General features: G+C 63.0%; 2 protein-coding genes across 4 annotated transcripts in view; both read right to left on the bottom strand.

The window, feature by feature from the left end:
- DHRSX (dehydrogenase/reductase X-linked) overlaps window positions 1-10,757 on the bottom strand; it is a 56,812-nt gene extending 46,055 nt beyond the window's left edge. Inside the window, exon 1 of the mRNA XM_054585019.1 lies at window positions 10,587-10,757. Coding sequence (XP_054440994.1) covers window positions 10,587-10,695 — 109 coding nt within the window. The 5' untranslated portion in view covers window positions 10,696-10,757. The remainder of the gene's footprint in view (window positions 1-10,586) is intronic.
- Window positions 3,048-15,896, bottom strand: ZBED1 (zinc finger BED-type containing 1). 3 transcript variants are annotated; one of them, XM_054585018.1, is made up of 2 exons: window positions 15,806-15,896; window positions 3,048-5,726 (listed from the first exon to the last, which is right to left on the bottom strand). In XM_054585018.1, exon 2 carries the CDS (start codon window positions 5,685-5,687, stop codon window positions 3,597-3,599), a length of 2,091 nt encoding a protein of 696 aa, XP_054440993.1. In that variant the 5' UTR covers window positions 5,688-5,726; window positions 15,806-15,896; the 3' UTR covers window positions 3,048-3,596. The 3 variants fall into 3 exon arrangements, with proteins under 3 accessions (XP_054440993.1, XP_054440991.1, XP_054440992.1); XM_054585016.1 differs by lacking the exon at window positions 15,806-15,896 and adding an exon at window positions 10,587-10,708; XM_054585017.1 differs by lacking the exon at window positions 15,806-15,896 and adding an exon at window positions 10,587-10,718 and having other exon boundaries at window positions 3,067-5,723.
- Between the last annotated feature and the right edge of the window lie 864 nt (window positions 15,897-16,760).

Here is a 16,760-nt window from a genome sequence, read left to right as displayed (position 1 = left end):
TCAAGGGGTTGGAGCTTCGTCCCATGCACCACAAAAGTTGTGGGTTCGATCCCCAGTCAGGGCCCGCGCCTGGGCTGCAGGTGTGGTCCACGGCCAGGGTGTATACAGGACACAACTGATCGATGTTTCTCTCCCTCCCTTTCTCTCTCCCTCAGATCAATAAAAAAATGTCTTGAAAGACCAGAAGGGCAAACATCACTGCTCGTACAAAAATATACCCAAATAACCCTCCCAAGCCCATGCCCCCCTTTACACTCTGTGGGAGAATGACTTGGGAATCACACTGGACACCACATTTCTGTGTCTGGCGATGAAGATCAGGGACTCGCACCCTGCGGGCAGGAGCGCAAGGTGGCTGAATGGCCACAGGGAAAACTTGCGTAACGCCTCCGATTTCCTATGCATTTCTCCTTCGGAGCAACAGCGTGAGGTCTAGGAAACCACCCCGAAGAGAGAAGGTGGACGCCGAAGGGTGCTCATGGCACCAGCGGATCTTGGGGAGCAGAAGGAAACAGCACGGTGACACACGTCCACGTTCCGGGGTGTCCCTGCCCCGCCGCTGCGTCCGCCCTCCGGCAGGGGACGGGCAGAGAGCTCTCCTGCAGGGTCCGGGCTCCTGTGAGAAATTCTACCAGCACCGCAGGAGCCCGAATAATCCCTGCAGGCCACCCCCCAGGCTCCCAGACACGCAGGGTGGGTCCAGCAAACAGGGACCTGCACCATCCCGTGGGGTAATTCCCGGGAAGAACGGAATTCAACCTTAAAAAGCCAAGAAAATGTGTACACGGTGGTTTTGGAGGGATGGAGGCTCTCACCGCAATCCTGACTTTTCTAAAGGAGGCGCGGACGTCTCGGCGGGAGAATTCTCGCCCTCTGGCCACGTAAACAAGGGTTCGTTCTGCAGCGCCCAAATCACCACAAAGAACATCCAAAGGCCACAGACACAATGCAGGCTAGAGGACAAAGGACCCATGTTCGGGGGCAGAAAGAGCTCTTGGAAAACGAGGGGAGAGCTGACAAAAGCGCTAGACTAGACAAAGGAGGTGGAGAAGGCATTTGCAGACGTCGGCTCAAATGCAGGCACAGAACAGGACGCGGGAACTCACTCATCGTTCAACAGGGTGGACGTCAAGTTCGTCGTGCGTCCGTCCGAGAGGAGCATCGGACGCCGGCCCACGTGTTGACTCGCCCCCCAACACCGAACCTTCCCGGCCTGCGGGGGGGCCCCGGGTAGGGCCGCTGAAGGCACGTTCGCGCGCGGGCTATGGTCACCCGGGTCCGCAGACACAGAAAAACAGTTCCGGGCACCCTCGTGTATCAGAGCAAGATCTGCAGTCTGAGAGTCTCCTTCGGGGAGACGTCTGAGGGAGCCCCCAAGATTGTTTCAGCAAGAACTTGGAGGCATCTCCGGGGAATTTGAAAAGGAGCCGCACCAAGGGCTCCACGGGGCCGGGCTCCGTATATGGGGCATTGTTGGAAGGAAAAAGTCCCTCAGACACAGAGGCTCTGAGCGGTTGCCGGGGTGATCTCTGTCGGGGGGGGGGGGGGGGGAAGGTGGGGGCAGAGCTACAGAAATGCCCCCGGGGGGTCCTGCGGGTGATGGGGAAATGGACAAGCCTACAGGAGGAGCGGAAGTTCCTAGACCTAAACACCCCGCGGATCCAGGGACACTACGGGGCGCTGCAAGACGTCCCTGTTGGGAGGCCAGGTGGGTCCCGCGAGCCCAAGGCTTCTCCGCCGTCCTTCATGCAAGCGCATGGGGTTCTGCCACTCTATCAAAGAAGCTTCTCTTAACTCTTAAAAAAAAAAAAAAAAACAAAAAAAAAAAAACCCCAACAAAACCCAGCCAAGGAACAACAAAAATAAAGTCTCAGCCGCTTTAAAAAAAAAAAACAAAAAACCTGAAACCCTGGCCCGTGGGACTCGGTTGGTTGGAGCACTGCTCTGTGCAGCAAAAGGCTGGAGGTTCTATCCCCCGTCCAGGCACAGACCTCCGTTCTGGGTTGGATCCCCGGTCGGGGCCTATGAAGGCAACTGATGCATGTTTCTCCCTCTCTGTCTCTCTCTCTCTCTGCTATCAATAATTTTTTGAAAAAAATGAAAAAGGAAGAGATGGACGTTTTTATTCCGAGTGACCAGAAGCCGAGGATTTTTAAAAGGAGGTTGTTTGTGTTTTCTAGAAGAAACAGACCCGGGAGGGGGGCCTGGGTTTCCGGCACAGCGTTTCCAGCCGAGGAGCCAAGCGGGGACAGGCCCCAAGGGCCCCGGGAGGGGACGCGTCCGGGTGCCCACCGCTCAGGGCAGGGGGGCCGCCCTGAGCCGTGGGTCACCGCCCTTCACGGAGGACGCAGGGACTGAACTGCTGTCTTCCGCACTGGACTTTCTAAAAACACTCACGGCTGGTGACCGAAAGGTACCCGCTGCTCTGCCCAAAGCCCGGGAGAGGCCACGGGCCACTCCCGCCGAGAAATTTCCTCCCTAAAGCTCCAGGACGCGATCAGACGTGGGGGCCCCGGGCAGGGTCCTGCGAGTCGCCGAGATGGGTCCCGTCTACCCGGCTCGGCGTCTGAGCCCGGCCCGGGGATCAAAGACAGGCCCGCGCCTCTGACACAGAGGCAGCTGCTTTTCAAAAAAAGAAAGAAGAAAAGAAAAACTAGTCACAAATAATTGTAAGCGGTGGAACAGCCAAAGAAACCCCCAGCAACCCCCAAAGCTAAAAGTCTCTGTGCAGATTATTTAAAATCGATAGCATCCACCGTGTCGCGTTTACAATGGAGAATTCAAAGGTCTTTTCCGTCAGCAAATGTTAACGGGGCCATGGGCACCTTAGGGAACAGCAGGGCTTTGGAAAACGGGTCTTTTTCTACGGCCAAGAGAACTGGTTCTGGGGAAAACAGACCTTTTAAGTCACTCATACACACACACACACACACACACACACACCCCCACCCCCCACCCCCCCCCACCCCCTCGGGCCCAAAGCGCCCAGAGACTTAGAAGGGCCATGTCTACCAAGCAGAGTCTGAAAGGGGATAGAAACGACTCCCGAATGAAAGAAGTTACAATACACGGAGCACTGCATTTCTGGTTTTTAATACGCGCTCGCGCGGCTCGGCCGCTTGGAACAGGTTTCCTCCCACGTCCCGTGCCTTTCTCCTCGCAACAGGGCGTTTTGGCGCAAGAGAATGTGGCACACCCCAGACGCGAGGTCCGCGCCCGGAGCGCCCGCTCGCCTTCCTTCCCGATCGGCCGCTGGGGCGCCCCCGACGCGGAGGGGCAGGCTCGCCCTCCTCCGCCTACAGTTGGCTATTCTCGCAGGTGCCCAGACCCTGCGCGGGGCGGGAGGAGGCCGTCAGGGGCACGGGAGGGGGACGCCAGGGCGGCCAAGGCCAGCGTCCCGTCCCCCATCGGCGCGGCCGCGTTGACAGCGTGCAGGCGGGTTCTGGCACGAGGCGTCCCTTCCGGTGGGACGCACGGCGATGCTGCTTGGGAGCCCTGCTCAGCCCCGTCTTGGCTTGCGTCCTTTCCCAGTGGGCTCGACTCTCCGCGGGGCCGTCTGTCCAGCCAAACATGCCCCCTCACCCGAGACCCCGCTGCTACACAAAGCCGCTGTCCCGGAGGCCGAAGAAGCCGCCGTGCACGGCGTCGCCGAACGTGAACACCTGCTCCTGGTCCAGCCCCCAGTCGCCCTCGTCCTCGCCCTCGGGCTCGGGCTCCGCCCCCGCACGGCTGTTCTCGTAGAGAAACACCTGCTCGTCCACGTGCGCCGGCGCCAGGCGGTTGCGCTTGGCACCCACCACGCTGGCCGCCGCGCCGAAGAGGCGCTCCGGCGGCACGCAGGTGGCCGCCACGCACCAGTACTTGCGCAGCACCTTGGGCAGCACCGGGAAGAGCGCCAGGCGGTCCGACCACCAGCGCAGCGGGTCCTCCGCCAGCCCCAGCACCTTCTGCGACTTGAAGTTGCTCAGCTCCTCCAGCAGCTGCGCGTGCCGCTCCTCCTGGTCCTCCACGCCGCCCGCGGGGCAGAAGATCTCTGCCAGCATGCTGTTGATGACGCTGGCGGGCGGCGGCGGCGGCGCGCACGGCAGCCCCGGCTTCTTGGCCGGCGGCTCGTCCGGCGGCCCGAACGCCTTGTCGTCCGCCGCGCCGGGCGCGCCGTCCGCGGCCTTGTCCAGGAGGCTCTTGGCTTCCTCCAGCACGCGGTTCTCCACCTGCTGCCGCTCGAAGGCGGACAGGAAGGGCAGCTTCTTGTAGCGCGGGTCCAGGAAGGTGGCCACGTTGAGGAACATGTCGATCTCCGGCGTCTCCTGGTAGGTCTCGGCGAGCGCCTTGGCGATGACCTCCTTGGCCATGCTCGTCTCTTTGGAGTCCGTGTCCTTGATGCTGAGCGTGGTGCTCAGCAGCATGTGCAGCAGCGGCTTGACCATGCTGACGGCCGGGCGCTTGGAGGCGCTCAGCATGTCAGCCACCTGCTTGAAGGGCTGCAGCAGGTCCACCAGCCCCTCGACGGCCGCCCACTCGGCGGCCTCCAGCATGAGGTGGTGGTTGTTGCTGTCCTCCACCAGCACGCCCGCGATGGCGAACTGCTGTTCGTGCAGGCGCTGCAGCATGGCCAGCGTGCCGCCCCACCAGGACACGCGGTCACTGACCAGCATGCAGGGTGCGCGGCGCTGCTGTTTCTGCTTCTCCTGCAGCATGAAGCGGGCCACGGGCGACTGCTGGAAGTAGTCCACCAGCCGCCGGCAGCGCGCCAGCAGCGCGCCCAGCTTGGGCAGCTGGAAGGCCTGCCGGATGCCGGCGTCGAAGGCGTGGCCCAGGCACGGCATCTGCACCGCGATGTCCAGCAGCGAGCACGCCTTGGCCACGTCCTTGCCGCCGTCCGTCGTGGCGCCGGACACTTTGGCGCTGATGCCCCACTCGATGAACGCCTCGTAGAGGACGCGCGTGATGGTTTCCGCCGCGTTCTCGTCCGGCACCTCGAAGGTCTTCAGGCACCGCGAGCCGGGAGCCAGGCCGTGCGGCGGCCCGCCGCCCAGGAAGTGCGCGGCCAGCGTGACGTACGTCCGGTTCTGCGTGTGGCTCCTCCACACGTCGGTGGACAGGCCGCACCAGGGGGCCTCGGCCAGCTCCTTCAGCACCGCCTCGCGCACCGCGCCGTACTTCTCAGGGATGGCCTTGCCGCAGAAGAACTTGCGGCCGGGCAGCTCGTACCAGGGGTCCACCGTCTTGAGCAGCGCCCGGAAGGTGGGCTCGTCCACGATGGACGCGGGGTACAGCCCCTCGCAGATGAGGCCCAGCACGGCGGCCGTGAGCTCCTGCTGCCGCTTGGCCTCGTGGCTGTGGCCGGCCTTGGCGGCCAGCGCGTCCTGCCCGGCGAGCTGCGAGGACTCGGGCTTGAGCTTGGAGAAGGCGGTGGCGAAGGCCTCGCGCATCTGCTCGGTGTTGCTCTTGACGAACTCGCAGAACTCTTCGGGGTGGTTCTTCTCCAGGTGGTACGAGAGGTTGGACGTGTTGCCCGAGTAGGCGATCTGCGCCATACAGATGCGGCAGTAGATCTTCTTCCACTGCAGAATGCATCCCTCGGCGTTGGTGTCGAAGCCGAAGTACTTCCACACTTTGCTCTTGGCGCGCGGGTGGGCCACGAGCTTGAGGTCCGGCTGCGAGCTCTCCACGCTCTTCCCCTCCATCGTCCGGGCCCGGGGCCGCCTCTCACGCGTGGCCACCTGCTGAGAAGCAGCAACACAAACACAGGGTGAGAAGGGACCCAGGCACGGGGCGAAGAGCCGGCAGGCGCCCAAGCAGCGCCGCTTGCAGACCAAGCGCCCGGGGACCCCGCGGGCCGCTTCTCCCGGCGCGAGGCTTTGGCACAGCGAGGGGGCGTGGCAGACGCACGCGCACGGCTTCCGTCCGGGTCACTCCCACCTACGCGGCGACGGCGCACGCCCGGCCACGGGCGTCTCTTTCGAGGTCTCTGTGCGCCTGACGCATCTTCCATCGTTTCTGCCGTTGGCCGTTCTGCGAGGTCCGCCCACCGCGCGCACCAGTCCGGCGGGGCGCAGCCGTGGAAACCGCGTTCCCACGCGCCACAAAGCACCCAGAAGCCCCGCCGCCACCCGACACCCTGCTGTTACCCAGAACGTGCGTGACACGCGCCACGCAAGGTGGCTCAGGGGCATCCAAGAAGCAGAAGCGAGATGGGAAGGTGGGCCAAGCGGTCCTCGGCGTGGCTGATGAGGCAGGACGACTTTTCACACGTCCTGTTTGGAATGACGGCCGTGCGGAACGGGATGGGCCAGCCGCGGGGGACCACAGTGGATTTCTCAATCCTGGAAGGCCGCAGAACACGCGCGGTGGCGGGCGGCCCCACCTGAACCCTGAAACCGGCCTCCCTCTCGGCCGGGAGGTTTTGGAAACCGAGGAGCCAGGCCCTGGGGTTACCTTTGTCGCTCACGCCCACCCATCATAGTTCTTTTGAGCCCCCAGGCGCGGCCAGAAGGCCTCGCTGGGCAGCTGAAGGTTCCTACATGGTGTGCGTTCTCTGTGCAACCTTCCGACGCACGGCGCAGCGCTGGGGGCGTTCAATGACAAACGGCACCAACCAGGTATTGCCTCCGTGTTGGGCATCCGCTCAAAGCCAAAAACTGATGAGGACCATGGGGGACGAGGGGCAAGAGAGCCTCTGCCAAAATGCAGGTCCCCGGGCAACCTGGGAACAGGGACTTTGCAGCTGGGATGGAGGGAAGGATCTGAGAGGAGGTCGTCCTGGGTCACGGTAGCCCTACATCCAGGACAGGGTCCTGAGAAGAGACAGAGGAGGAGATGCAGACCCCGAGGAGACACCCCGTGGAAACAGGGGCAAAGGCAGAGGCGGGAGGGACGCGGCCACCCGCCCAGGGACACCGGGGGCCCCCGGAGCGGGCAGAGGCGGGGCGGGCCCTCCCTGGAGCCTGGGGAGAGAGCGCAGCCCGGGGGCACGTGGATGATCTCAGACGCCGGGTCCGCAGGGCCGGGGAGGGCGACGGTCTGTGATTTCACACCCCTGAAGATCACAGGAGGGCCGGCACCCCTTTATGTTCGCCATCGGGGTGCGGACACAGCCCTCTCCAGAAAAAGAACAGCGTCCCACGCGGTCCTGCCTCTTCTCACGGCCGTGCGAGCAGCTGGGTTTTCTCTGTTCACTTGGTTTTCTTCGCTCAGACCCCAACACCACATCCACAGGTGAAGGGAGCGTTCCCTTCTGTGAAGCAGTAACTCGGGGGCGAGAGACCCAAAGACGGAGCCACCGCTGTCCCCAGCGTGCCTTCTTCTTTCAGGGGGCTGTGGTTCTTCTACATCTGAAAATGTTGTGTTACGGGGTGCAGCCGCACGTAAGGGGCGTGTGGCGGTTCCTGTGGATGCGTTTTTCAGTATACGAGATAGAGTTGGGAATGTCTCCGTCTGATCCCCAGGATGGAGAAGTCTTACAAAAACAGCCCCAGGACCAGGAAGCCTTCGAGGCCTGAGGCCATGAAGGTGGGCAGCGCCTCCCAGGAACCGGCATCGGTCCCCCGGTCCCCAGGGGCCCAACACCACCAAGAATGAACCTTCTCTGTAGAGGTTTTCCCAAACCCTCTCATTTGAAAACCAGAGTCTCTGAAAATAGCACGGTCCGTGGGCGGCCTGGCGTATGATGGGGTGGACCTTGGCTCCCCAGCGCAGCGCAAACGTAGGGTCCGTGTTCCACATCCCAGAACGATGTTCAAGGAACACTGCGGACCGTGGGTGAACGAGGTAGTGAAACGCATCTCGTGAAATGGTCCCCTTTCCCACCGGCACGCGGGCCGCCGGGGAATGTCGTTTCTCTTTTTGAAAACCTCTTTGGTCCTCGCGGGAGGCAGGTCCCGACGATCCTCCACAGGCTTCCGATCAGCATTGGCACTGTGGCGCTCGGGTCACGGAGGCAACAGGTGGGTAACGTCGTGTCTTTTAAAGACGTGCTCGTTCTTGGCAAAAATGAAGTAAAGTAAAACCGCGACTTAAGAAAATAAAAATAGACGCGCCTCCCCGGGGGGAACTGCGGTCTGAGCCTCCCTAAGACTTCGGAAGTGAAACGCCTGTGTCGCAATTTTGTCGCGTGTTGACACGCACATTCTGTAAAGGCAGGGATGCCTTTGAACGCGCCTTCGTAAGTGGTCTGGGTTTCAGAAAACGCATTTCCAGAAAAGTGGGCGACGAGGAGGCCGGACGGCCGCGTCTTCCTCATCCGATCTAAGCGGAGTCACGCGTAACACGCCGTCTCAACCACCGAAGACCTCCTCGTGTGTCCACATTCTGAGGAAAAGCCAAAATGGGCCACTGGGCCTCGTGGTTACAGGTTAGCTCTGAGCCCGGGGCAAAGTGCAAAGGCCACCCCGCCCCCCGAGTTAAATCCAGAACTGAGCCCAGGGGAAACGGGGCGGGGGGGGGGGGTTGGCGGGGAGAAGGCACAGGGAGACGCCGCGTGGCAGCCAGCCCCACGCAGACCGACGGAAAAGCCGTTGCTCATTCAGTATCTAAAATTACACCTCAGCCTGCAACAGGCCCTGGCTTGCCCGGCACCAGCTGCTGACATTAATCGTCACTTAAAATGACCCTCTCCTGGTGCGCAGATAAGGCGTCTGTTCCCAGAAAGGTACTTATCTTCTCAGTTTATTTTTTTAAATCAGCACAGGGAAAGAACGCCGCAGCGCTCCATGGATGCCTGCCACCAAGACACTGCGCAGAGAAGCCCGTCAGCAGGTGGCTGGGCTCCGCGGCCATGTCTCCATGCCCTGTTCCCCGGCGCGTTTTCTCTGAACAGAGGACCGGGCGTGCAGGGCCCGTGGGGGACGGGGTACCGGCGGCCCGCGGGGGACTCTACATCCGCGGAAGCTTTAAAGGGCACACGTGCCAGGCCGCACAGACCCTGGGAACCCGCCAGGAAGGAGGCTGGAGGCAGGAACCACGGGGCAAACAGCGTGAAATGTAGCGTAAACGATCCAAACGAGGGTTTGAGTGTGTTGCGCACGCAAGGGAGGAGACAGGGACCCAATGACAACGTTGTCCCCCTGAAGCTGAGGTTGTGCGCCAACGTCCCCTCAGTAAAATGACTCTTTTCAAATGACAGAAGATGCACAGTCACCTCCCAGTCCCGAAGCCTCAGCCTCAGGGAGAGGCTGGTGCCTTACTGGTCATTCGGTTTTAATCCCATGCAATGCGTTTAAAAACACCAAGGGCCACAGGTGCGCGCGTCCAATGCAACCATTCGTCTGCGGGGGCGCGGGGGGCGGTGGGGGGCAGCTTTGGAGGGTGCGGCGCCGCCCTGCCCCCTTATCTCCCCGTGCGCAATGCACTCCCCTCATAACGTGCGCCCACGTGTTTGGCCCCAACTTTCGGGAGGGAAAAAACACCTTCTCGTTTTAATTTTTTTTATTTCAGTTTTTTTAACTTACATTTAGAAACAGAGCCACTTATTCCAGGGTATGATTTTGCGTATGGATATCGTTCTTGCTGTCTAGACAGGCACTTTCGGGGCACGACCATCCGTAACGAGAAACATGTACAGGGATACGCGGACTCAGTCCGCCCGGTGTGTGTCTGAGACGCATCCTTATTGTTCCCTCAAAAATGCGGCGCCCCCCCCCCCAAAAAAAGAAGTGCGCGTTACATACGGCAAAATACGGTATTTACTTCCTTCCAGCCGGGGAATTGGAAACGGTTTTCACAATCACACCAGCTCCAGGCCTGGCTTCCCCCATCCTCCGCGGCCAGGCCCTGAGTGCCCAGGTCAAAGCAGAAGTGACGCCGGAAGCGACAGCTCTGTCCCCAGACCGCACCAGGAGCAGATCTGCTACAATGCCACGCGGCGTAATTCCCACGCGCGACTTTGCTTCCGAAAATAGTTATTTTTCCCCCTCAAAGCAAGACGCCCGGGAGCCTGCAGGTTCCCTCCCGGCCCAGCAGCGCATCCGCGGACGCAGCGGGTTTCTGGGCTTGAACTGGTAAACCTGCCATGAAGGGCAGATTCAGGGCACCCGCAGGCGCGCAGGTGCGGACGTGCCCAGGCCCTGGGGCAGCAGCGCGAGCGCGAGGCTGCAGAGGGGGCGGCCCGGGGGATCTCCAACGTCAGAGAAACAAAGTTGCCACTGAACGGAAGTGCCCTCCCGCCCGGAGCCTCAGCGCTCCCCGGTGCAAGGCCCGCGCCCCCGCGCGCTGGCCGCGTCCCACGCGACCCGGGCCGGGGGGCGCGGTCACGGCCCGACCCCTGGCGGCGGGAGGGCCGCCTGAGGTCTGGGACCCGCGTCCCGGCCACTACCCAGAGGAGGGGAGATTCCCCGGGGCGAGACCCTGGCCCAGGGCGCGCGCGGCCGGGGAACCGGGAGCAGGACCCCCGCCCGCGCGCCGGGCCCCGCCCCTCCTTCCCGGCGCGCCCCGGAGTCAAGGTCACGCGGGGCCGGGAGCGCGCCCCGGGCCGGGTGTCGCCGCTGTCACCGCTGTCGCCCAAGTCGCCCCTGTCGCCGCCGCCGCCGCCGCCGCCGCCGCCCGGCCCGCCCGGCCCCGCGCGCGGCGCGCGCGCCCCCGCCGCTGACCTGGCTCCGCGAAGCCCCCGAGGCAGCGGCGCAGCAGCTGAGCCAGGATCACCAGCGTGCCCACCGCGTAGACGCGCAGCGCCGCCCGCGCCGCAGACAAAGGCGACATGGCTGCCCCGCCGCTGCTTCCGCGACGCCCGCCCAGGACGCGGCCGCCGGGACGGACTTGAAGGCGGCGGAGCCCCGCCCCGCCCGGCACCGCCCCTGCCCCGCCCCGCCGGTCGCCGCCCCGCCCCGCCCCGCCCCGCCGGAACCGTGACCCCGCCGGCGGCTCCCGGCGCAGACCGCGCGGCTCCCCCCCCCCCCCCGCCCCGCCCCCCGGCCCCCCCGCGCCAGGGAGCCGCGCCAGAAACCTCGCCCGGGCCGCGAGGACACCTCCTGGGCCGCAGATCCCGCCCCGCCCCGGCCGCGGACCCCAGCGCAAATCATCCCCAGGTTGCAGGGCCTCACTGGGACCCGAACGGGGACCAGAGAACACCCCCCCGCCAACCCCGGCTCCCACGGGGACCCCTCCAGGGCTCTGAAACCGCACAGCCCATCAGGCCAGGTTATGACCCGGACCCTGCCTGTCCCCCGCACCTGTGCTGGGGACCCCCAGCTCCACCCGGCCTGCCGAGCAGACCCCCCACCCGGAAACCCACCGGGACACCTAGCCGACCCCCACGGAGGCCCCCAATTTGGTAGCTGCAGCGCCCACAAGGACCGCAATACAAGGACCACAAGGACGCTGCCAGCCCCCCAGCGTCCAGTCCCCCAAACTCTAACACCTGCTGCACTGCAGGCCGGCACCCCCAGCCTTACACACGGAGCACAGACCCCCAACCCCTGCCGAGATCCGGGACCCAGGACCCCCGAGCCCTCTGAGGCCGCTAGAAGCCAGGAGGCTCCACTCCCACCCCGCCCCCCATGGAGAACCCACGCGACCCGCCTGGCGCTGAAATGCTAGCGCAGCGCTCAGCGCAGCTGCTGAGGGCACGGGCTGCAGGGCACGGGCAAGGCTCCCGTGGGGACGCCGCACCCCAGGGTGCGCGCCAGGCTGCCTCAGGACAGGCTCTCCTGGGCTTCAGAACGCTCCGTCCTCCGGACAGGAAAACCGAGGCCCGGAGATGCTGCCTCCGCGTAGACCAGGGGATCCAGCTGCTCTGCGGGGCCGGGTGCCGCCAGATGCGTCACACCTGCTCAGGCGCGCCCAGCAAAGGGCGTCAGGAGACGTCCCGGCAGCCCCCTGCCACCCTAAAGGGCTCCCAGAAGTGTGAGGAGGGACGCCGCGTGGGGCATCAGAACCCGGAGCTGCAACCGGGGCTCCGCCGGGAGCCCGCAAGGGCTGGCACCCGTCCGGGACCGCACGCCCCTCCCCCTCCGCAGAGGTGGAATTTCTGATTTGGCCTAAAGGGAAGGCTGATGACAGGCACGACACGCCAGGAGCCTTTGCCATGCCAGGTCACAACGAGGGGCGACCTGAGGGCCCCCATCTCTGTCAAGTGTTTTTCCCTGTGGTCTCGGGAGCCGTGAATTGGGGGCAGAGACCTGGGGGCTCCCCGGGGGTGGGGGGGGCTCAGAGCCACGGTAGGGGAGCCCCCAGCGACGGCTGGAAGGACCGCCCACGGCACGGCCCTCGCCTCCAAAAGTGCAAAATTCCATATGGCGCCGCGCCTGCCCGTGAACACCTCGGCCCACGTGGAGCAGCTCGGAACATCCCCAGCGTGTGACCTCGCGGTGGTGTGCGTCTACTGCGGGGCGTTGAACGGGAACGACTCGCCGTCCGTTCTGCGCGCCGCTTAGGTTTAGGGTGCCGGAGCGTCTCTCTGCGTGACCTCCCTCCTCAGCCTCCCTGCCCTGCGAGGGGGCCAAGAAAAGGCACCCGCTGGCATCATGTCCTGCGGGTCTCAGCCCGCGTCTCAAACACTGTCCTCAGCCAGCGTGCTCAGCGGTGACCCGCAAGGTGTCTCCTGTGCAGGAACTGCCATCAGGGAGCAACGGTCCGATCGTGTTTTGCAAACCCTTCAGGAGGCCGACATCTCCAGCTCGAAGGCGCGAAGACGGCCCTGTTTTGTGACGTCGTCATAAAGCATTGCCTAGTACCCATCCCGGAACGCTAGCTCCCTCTCGCTGTTGTAACAGCCCACGCTCACTTCCTGGGGGGGCGTCATCCTTTCACTTCCAAGAAGTGGGGTGCGGGAGGGTGGAACAGCGAGGTCCACAGAGAGCTAGTCGTGAGAGACCACCAGGTCGGAATAGGTCCTCCCCCTGGATGGGCACCTTCCGCGGGTCCCTCTATCCATCTCCTGCTGTGATTCTTACCACCAGGGACATGCAGATTCACGGAGGCGTCCGTATCCACCCAGGGAGCCGTGGAACCCGAGGGCGGGGTCTGGGAAGCCCCCAGAATTGCACGGTGCTCTTGGGGACTTGGCAGCCGCGAGGTGCACATACATCCCGAGAACCAGAGAGGCCCCTAATTTTTCCATGCAATTCCTGTGCAGAGCGTTGGGAAGAGAAATAGAAGGGCATGCGGGGACAGGGAGCTGCTGACGTGCCCCTTCTGCTTCCTGCTCTTCAGCCAACAGAAACGGGGACCCTGTGAAGGGACAAGGAGGCGGTGAACTCTCGTCTGTCCCTGCACACTTGGCTGGTGTGCCCCCCGCCCCCGCCCGCTCTCCCCAGGGTCCTGGGAAGGCTGGTCACGCTCCGCCGTAGCCTCAGTGACAAAGTGCACCGCTCTGCTCTCTCAGGCCGTGAACGCTGCCGCTGTGTTGTTTGTTTTCTGGCGCCGCGGGGGCCCTGGAACCCGAAAGTCGCCGCCGTGGGCGCTCGCAGAAGAGCGGGTCTCTCAGCGGTGCCTGGCGGGCGGCCGGGAGAGGCTGCCTCGGAAATCCGTTTCTGAGCGTGCCCCTCCGTTGCACGCCCTGCCTTTGTCCCCAGCGGAGGGGCACCAAGGCCAGTGCGGGTGTCTGTGGGCGTCCAAGGCCAGGTTTTTCCTTCAGGCCCTCAGACGGGGAGGTGGCTGTCACCGTCCCCGGGGAAGTGAGCGCCGAGGGCAGACGTGTGTCCCTTCCTCGCCCAAGGGCCTCGCTGCTCTGCTTCTCTGTGACTTGGACGGTGGGGGCCCGCAAGTCCCCGGGGCCCAGCCGCCTGGAGGCGTCCACGTGGGCGTCCCCGACAAAGTCCCAGAACGGAGGGGATCGTCTTTCAGGTGTGACAGAACCCGGTGGCCCGGAACAGAAGCTTCGTTTTCCCCACAGACCGTATTTGCCCGTGTACGATGTCTACCTTTTTTTGTGTGCCCACATTTTTTGATGGAAAAATAAGGATGCGCGCGGCACGTGAGTACAATGATTACACACCATGGGTATAATAATCCCGTGTGTAATGTGCACAGGTCGGGGGTGTGCCTCATACACGGCCAAACGCGGCATTTCCCAGAGCTGTAGGCAGGCGGAACACCCATCCTGGCTGCAGAACGTGGTTTGGGTTTTGTTTTGTTTTTTTTTTTATCGGAAGCTGTGTTCCTTCCTAAAACATGTCTGACGATGACAGCATTCAATCCATTTCCGTTTACAGTCGTTGTTAATACAGACGGCGCTGTCTCCCCGTTGGTCGTCATATTCTGTATCTTCTCGAAGAAGTCCCTTTCGCATCTCTGGCAAAGCTGGCGCGGTGATGGTGACCCTTCCGCTTTTCCTCGTCTGGGAGGCTCTTTATCGGTCCTTCGATTCTAAATGGCCGCGGCCGTACACGACCACGAGACCCTGCCCTGTGCCGGCGCGCGGATGCGCCTGGGGGGCCTTGTGCTCAGCGAAGGGAGTCGGCGCAGGCCAGCGGCGCTTCGTTGCCCTTGCGTGCGGGATCTAAAGAACAGGATACACCCACAACGCAGAAACAGGCTCAGCGACAGAGCACAGACGGAGGGCCACCGGAGGGGCCGGGGCAGGGGGCGCGGGGGACCAGCTGAAGGGACAGAGAAGGACCGAGTGTCAGCTCCCGAAGGGTCACAGGATGCAGAGTGCAGCCCAGGGGACAGAGTCACGAGCAGTGTCCTAGTGACAGATGAGCCTGGTGGGGACTGGAAATAGCAGGGGAAGGGTTTTGTCAGGTCCACGACTCTCTAACCGCCGTGCCGTACCCCTGAGACCAACCCAGAACACTGTGGGATGTCCGCTGTGAGTGGCGCATAAAAAACAGGTTCAAAAGTCTCTATGGGGCCATGGTTACGGAACTGAGACAAGGACGTGCGTCTCAGGAGAGGCGAACAGAGGCGGGGCGGGGCGTGGACGTGGGGAATTCTCCGCTCCCTGGAGAGAGTTCGGAAATGAATCTTTCCTTCATGCCCCGTGGCCCGAGAGGCAGCGTTGGCCGAAGCCGTGTCAAAGCCCCCTAAGAAAGACACCACGTAGGGATTACCGATGCCCTTTGGCGGACATGCCGCGTCGCAAGCCAAAATGCGCCCGAGGAAGGATCCCGGCTGGTTTTGTATTTGCGTTCCGTCCTTCGCTCCCTCACGCCTTCCTTCCGCGCGGTGTCGCAGGCCGGGCCCCATCGCAGCCCGGCCGGGAGCCCCGCGCCGCCGGCTTCTTCCCGCCGGCACCGGCCTTTTGTGGACGCCAACGCATCCTATCTTTTCCAGCCGGCTGCGTTGGCATCCGCTCCCCAAGCGTTTGTCCAAATCCCTCTTTAGAAAGGCAGCCGGTCCCCTGTTGGATGGGTCCCTCAAAAATCCTCGGAAACAGCTGTGCTGCTGCACAGAGGCTTAAAAGTAATTAATGTCGCTGGATCGCACGCGTAAAAAAGGCGAGAGTGGCCGCTTTTACGATACGTACATGTGTGTATCCTGTACTGATCTTTTTTTAAAGAGTTTATTTATTTATTTTTAGGGAGAGGGGGAGGGAGGGAGAAAGAGAGGGAGAGAAACATCCCTGTGTGGTTGCCTCTCGCGTGTCCCCCACCGGGGACCTGGCCTGCGCCCTGACTGGGAATCGAACCACCGACCCTTTGGTTCCCAGGCCAGCGCTCAGTCTGCTGAGCCCCACCAGCCAGGGCTGTATTGATAATTTGTACCTATGCTCACAAGAAAACGTTTGTGAGATACATACTACATCTCTCTCTGGCTCCCTCCCCTCCCACATGGCAAAACAAAACCCAGTGCTCACACACACATACGTGTGCTCGGATACACACTCCCGCCCTGGCGACCTCTGCCCGATTCTTGCCCATGAGCTGACCTGTTCTCCGTGTCGGGTGCGCAGGTTTAGGCCAGCTGCATGCGCTCTCGCCTCCTCGTCCGGCAGCCTTGCGCCATCCAGCAGCGGCCTCCTCCTTGAAAAACCCCACGCCTCCCTCCCCCGCCCCGTGGCTTCAGAGGCCGAGCTGGAAGCGAAGGTGTTTTTCCGGAGCCAGCCAAGTCACACGCGGTGTTCATTGTTGACGCATTTATATATAGCGCGTGTCCTACTTTCTTCTCAACTGACCTGAGCGCTGGGAGCTGAAGGTAACATCCGGAGCATTTTTTTAAATGTCTTTCCCGAGCTTTCACTGCGTGTGTAGCCCGAGGGCTGAAGGGCCCTGGGGGTGGATTTGCTGGGTGCCCCCCGCCCGGACGTTCCCCAGAACCTCTCCCACGCCCGGTCCCCTTCCCGCGGGGTGATTCCCAAGACAGCGGTTTCCCTTTTCAAAATCCTTTCTCACGACGCAGCAGAGCTTGCTTCTCCGAAGCTGAGCTTTCTCCGGGCTGAGCCAGGGAGACGGTCAGGCCATGGGGCAGTTCCTTGCACACGGTGTGGGAGCAGCAGGCAAGGAGGGGATGGAGAACGTGCGGACACCTCCCAGGGAGGACAACAGGAAGGAGGAAGGCAGGCGGGACTTTCTTGACGACTGCGGGCTCACGCTGGGGAGAGGCCCCAACACCGCGCGTCCGGGAAGCAGGGCCGGGGCCTCAGGAAGAAATAGGGAGCCAGTTCCAGCGAGTTTCCCACACGAGCGACTCAGAGGGAACGGTCCCCACGGAGCCCCCCTCCGCGGAGACACCACGTGCGAGTTCGCGGCGGTCCTCGAAACCGCCCTCGGGGTTCACGATTCGCTAGACGGACTGACAGACCTCAAGACAGACGTGGACTGGTGATTAGCAGGTTCACGCAGATGCGGGTGCTCCATCCGTTGCAAGGAAGGCAGGCACAGGAC

This window comes from Pteronotus mesoamericanus, unplaced genomic scaffold (assembly GCF_021234165.1).
Source record: "Pteronotus mesoamericanus isolate MK-2021 breed Mesoamerican mustached bat unplaced genomic scaffold, CSHL_Meso_final contig_80, whole genome shotgun sequence".
NCBI classification, from domain to species: Eukaryota; Metazoa; Chordata; class Mammalia; order Chiroptera; family Mormoopidae; genus Pteronotus; species Pteronotus mesoamericanus.
Note: the sequence above shows the minus strand (reverse complement) of the source record. Positions and strands in the feature narration are given on the sequence as shown.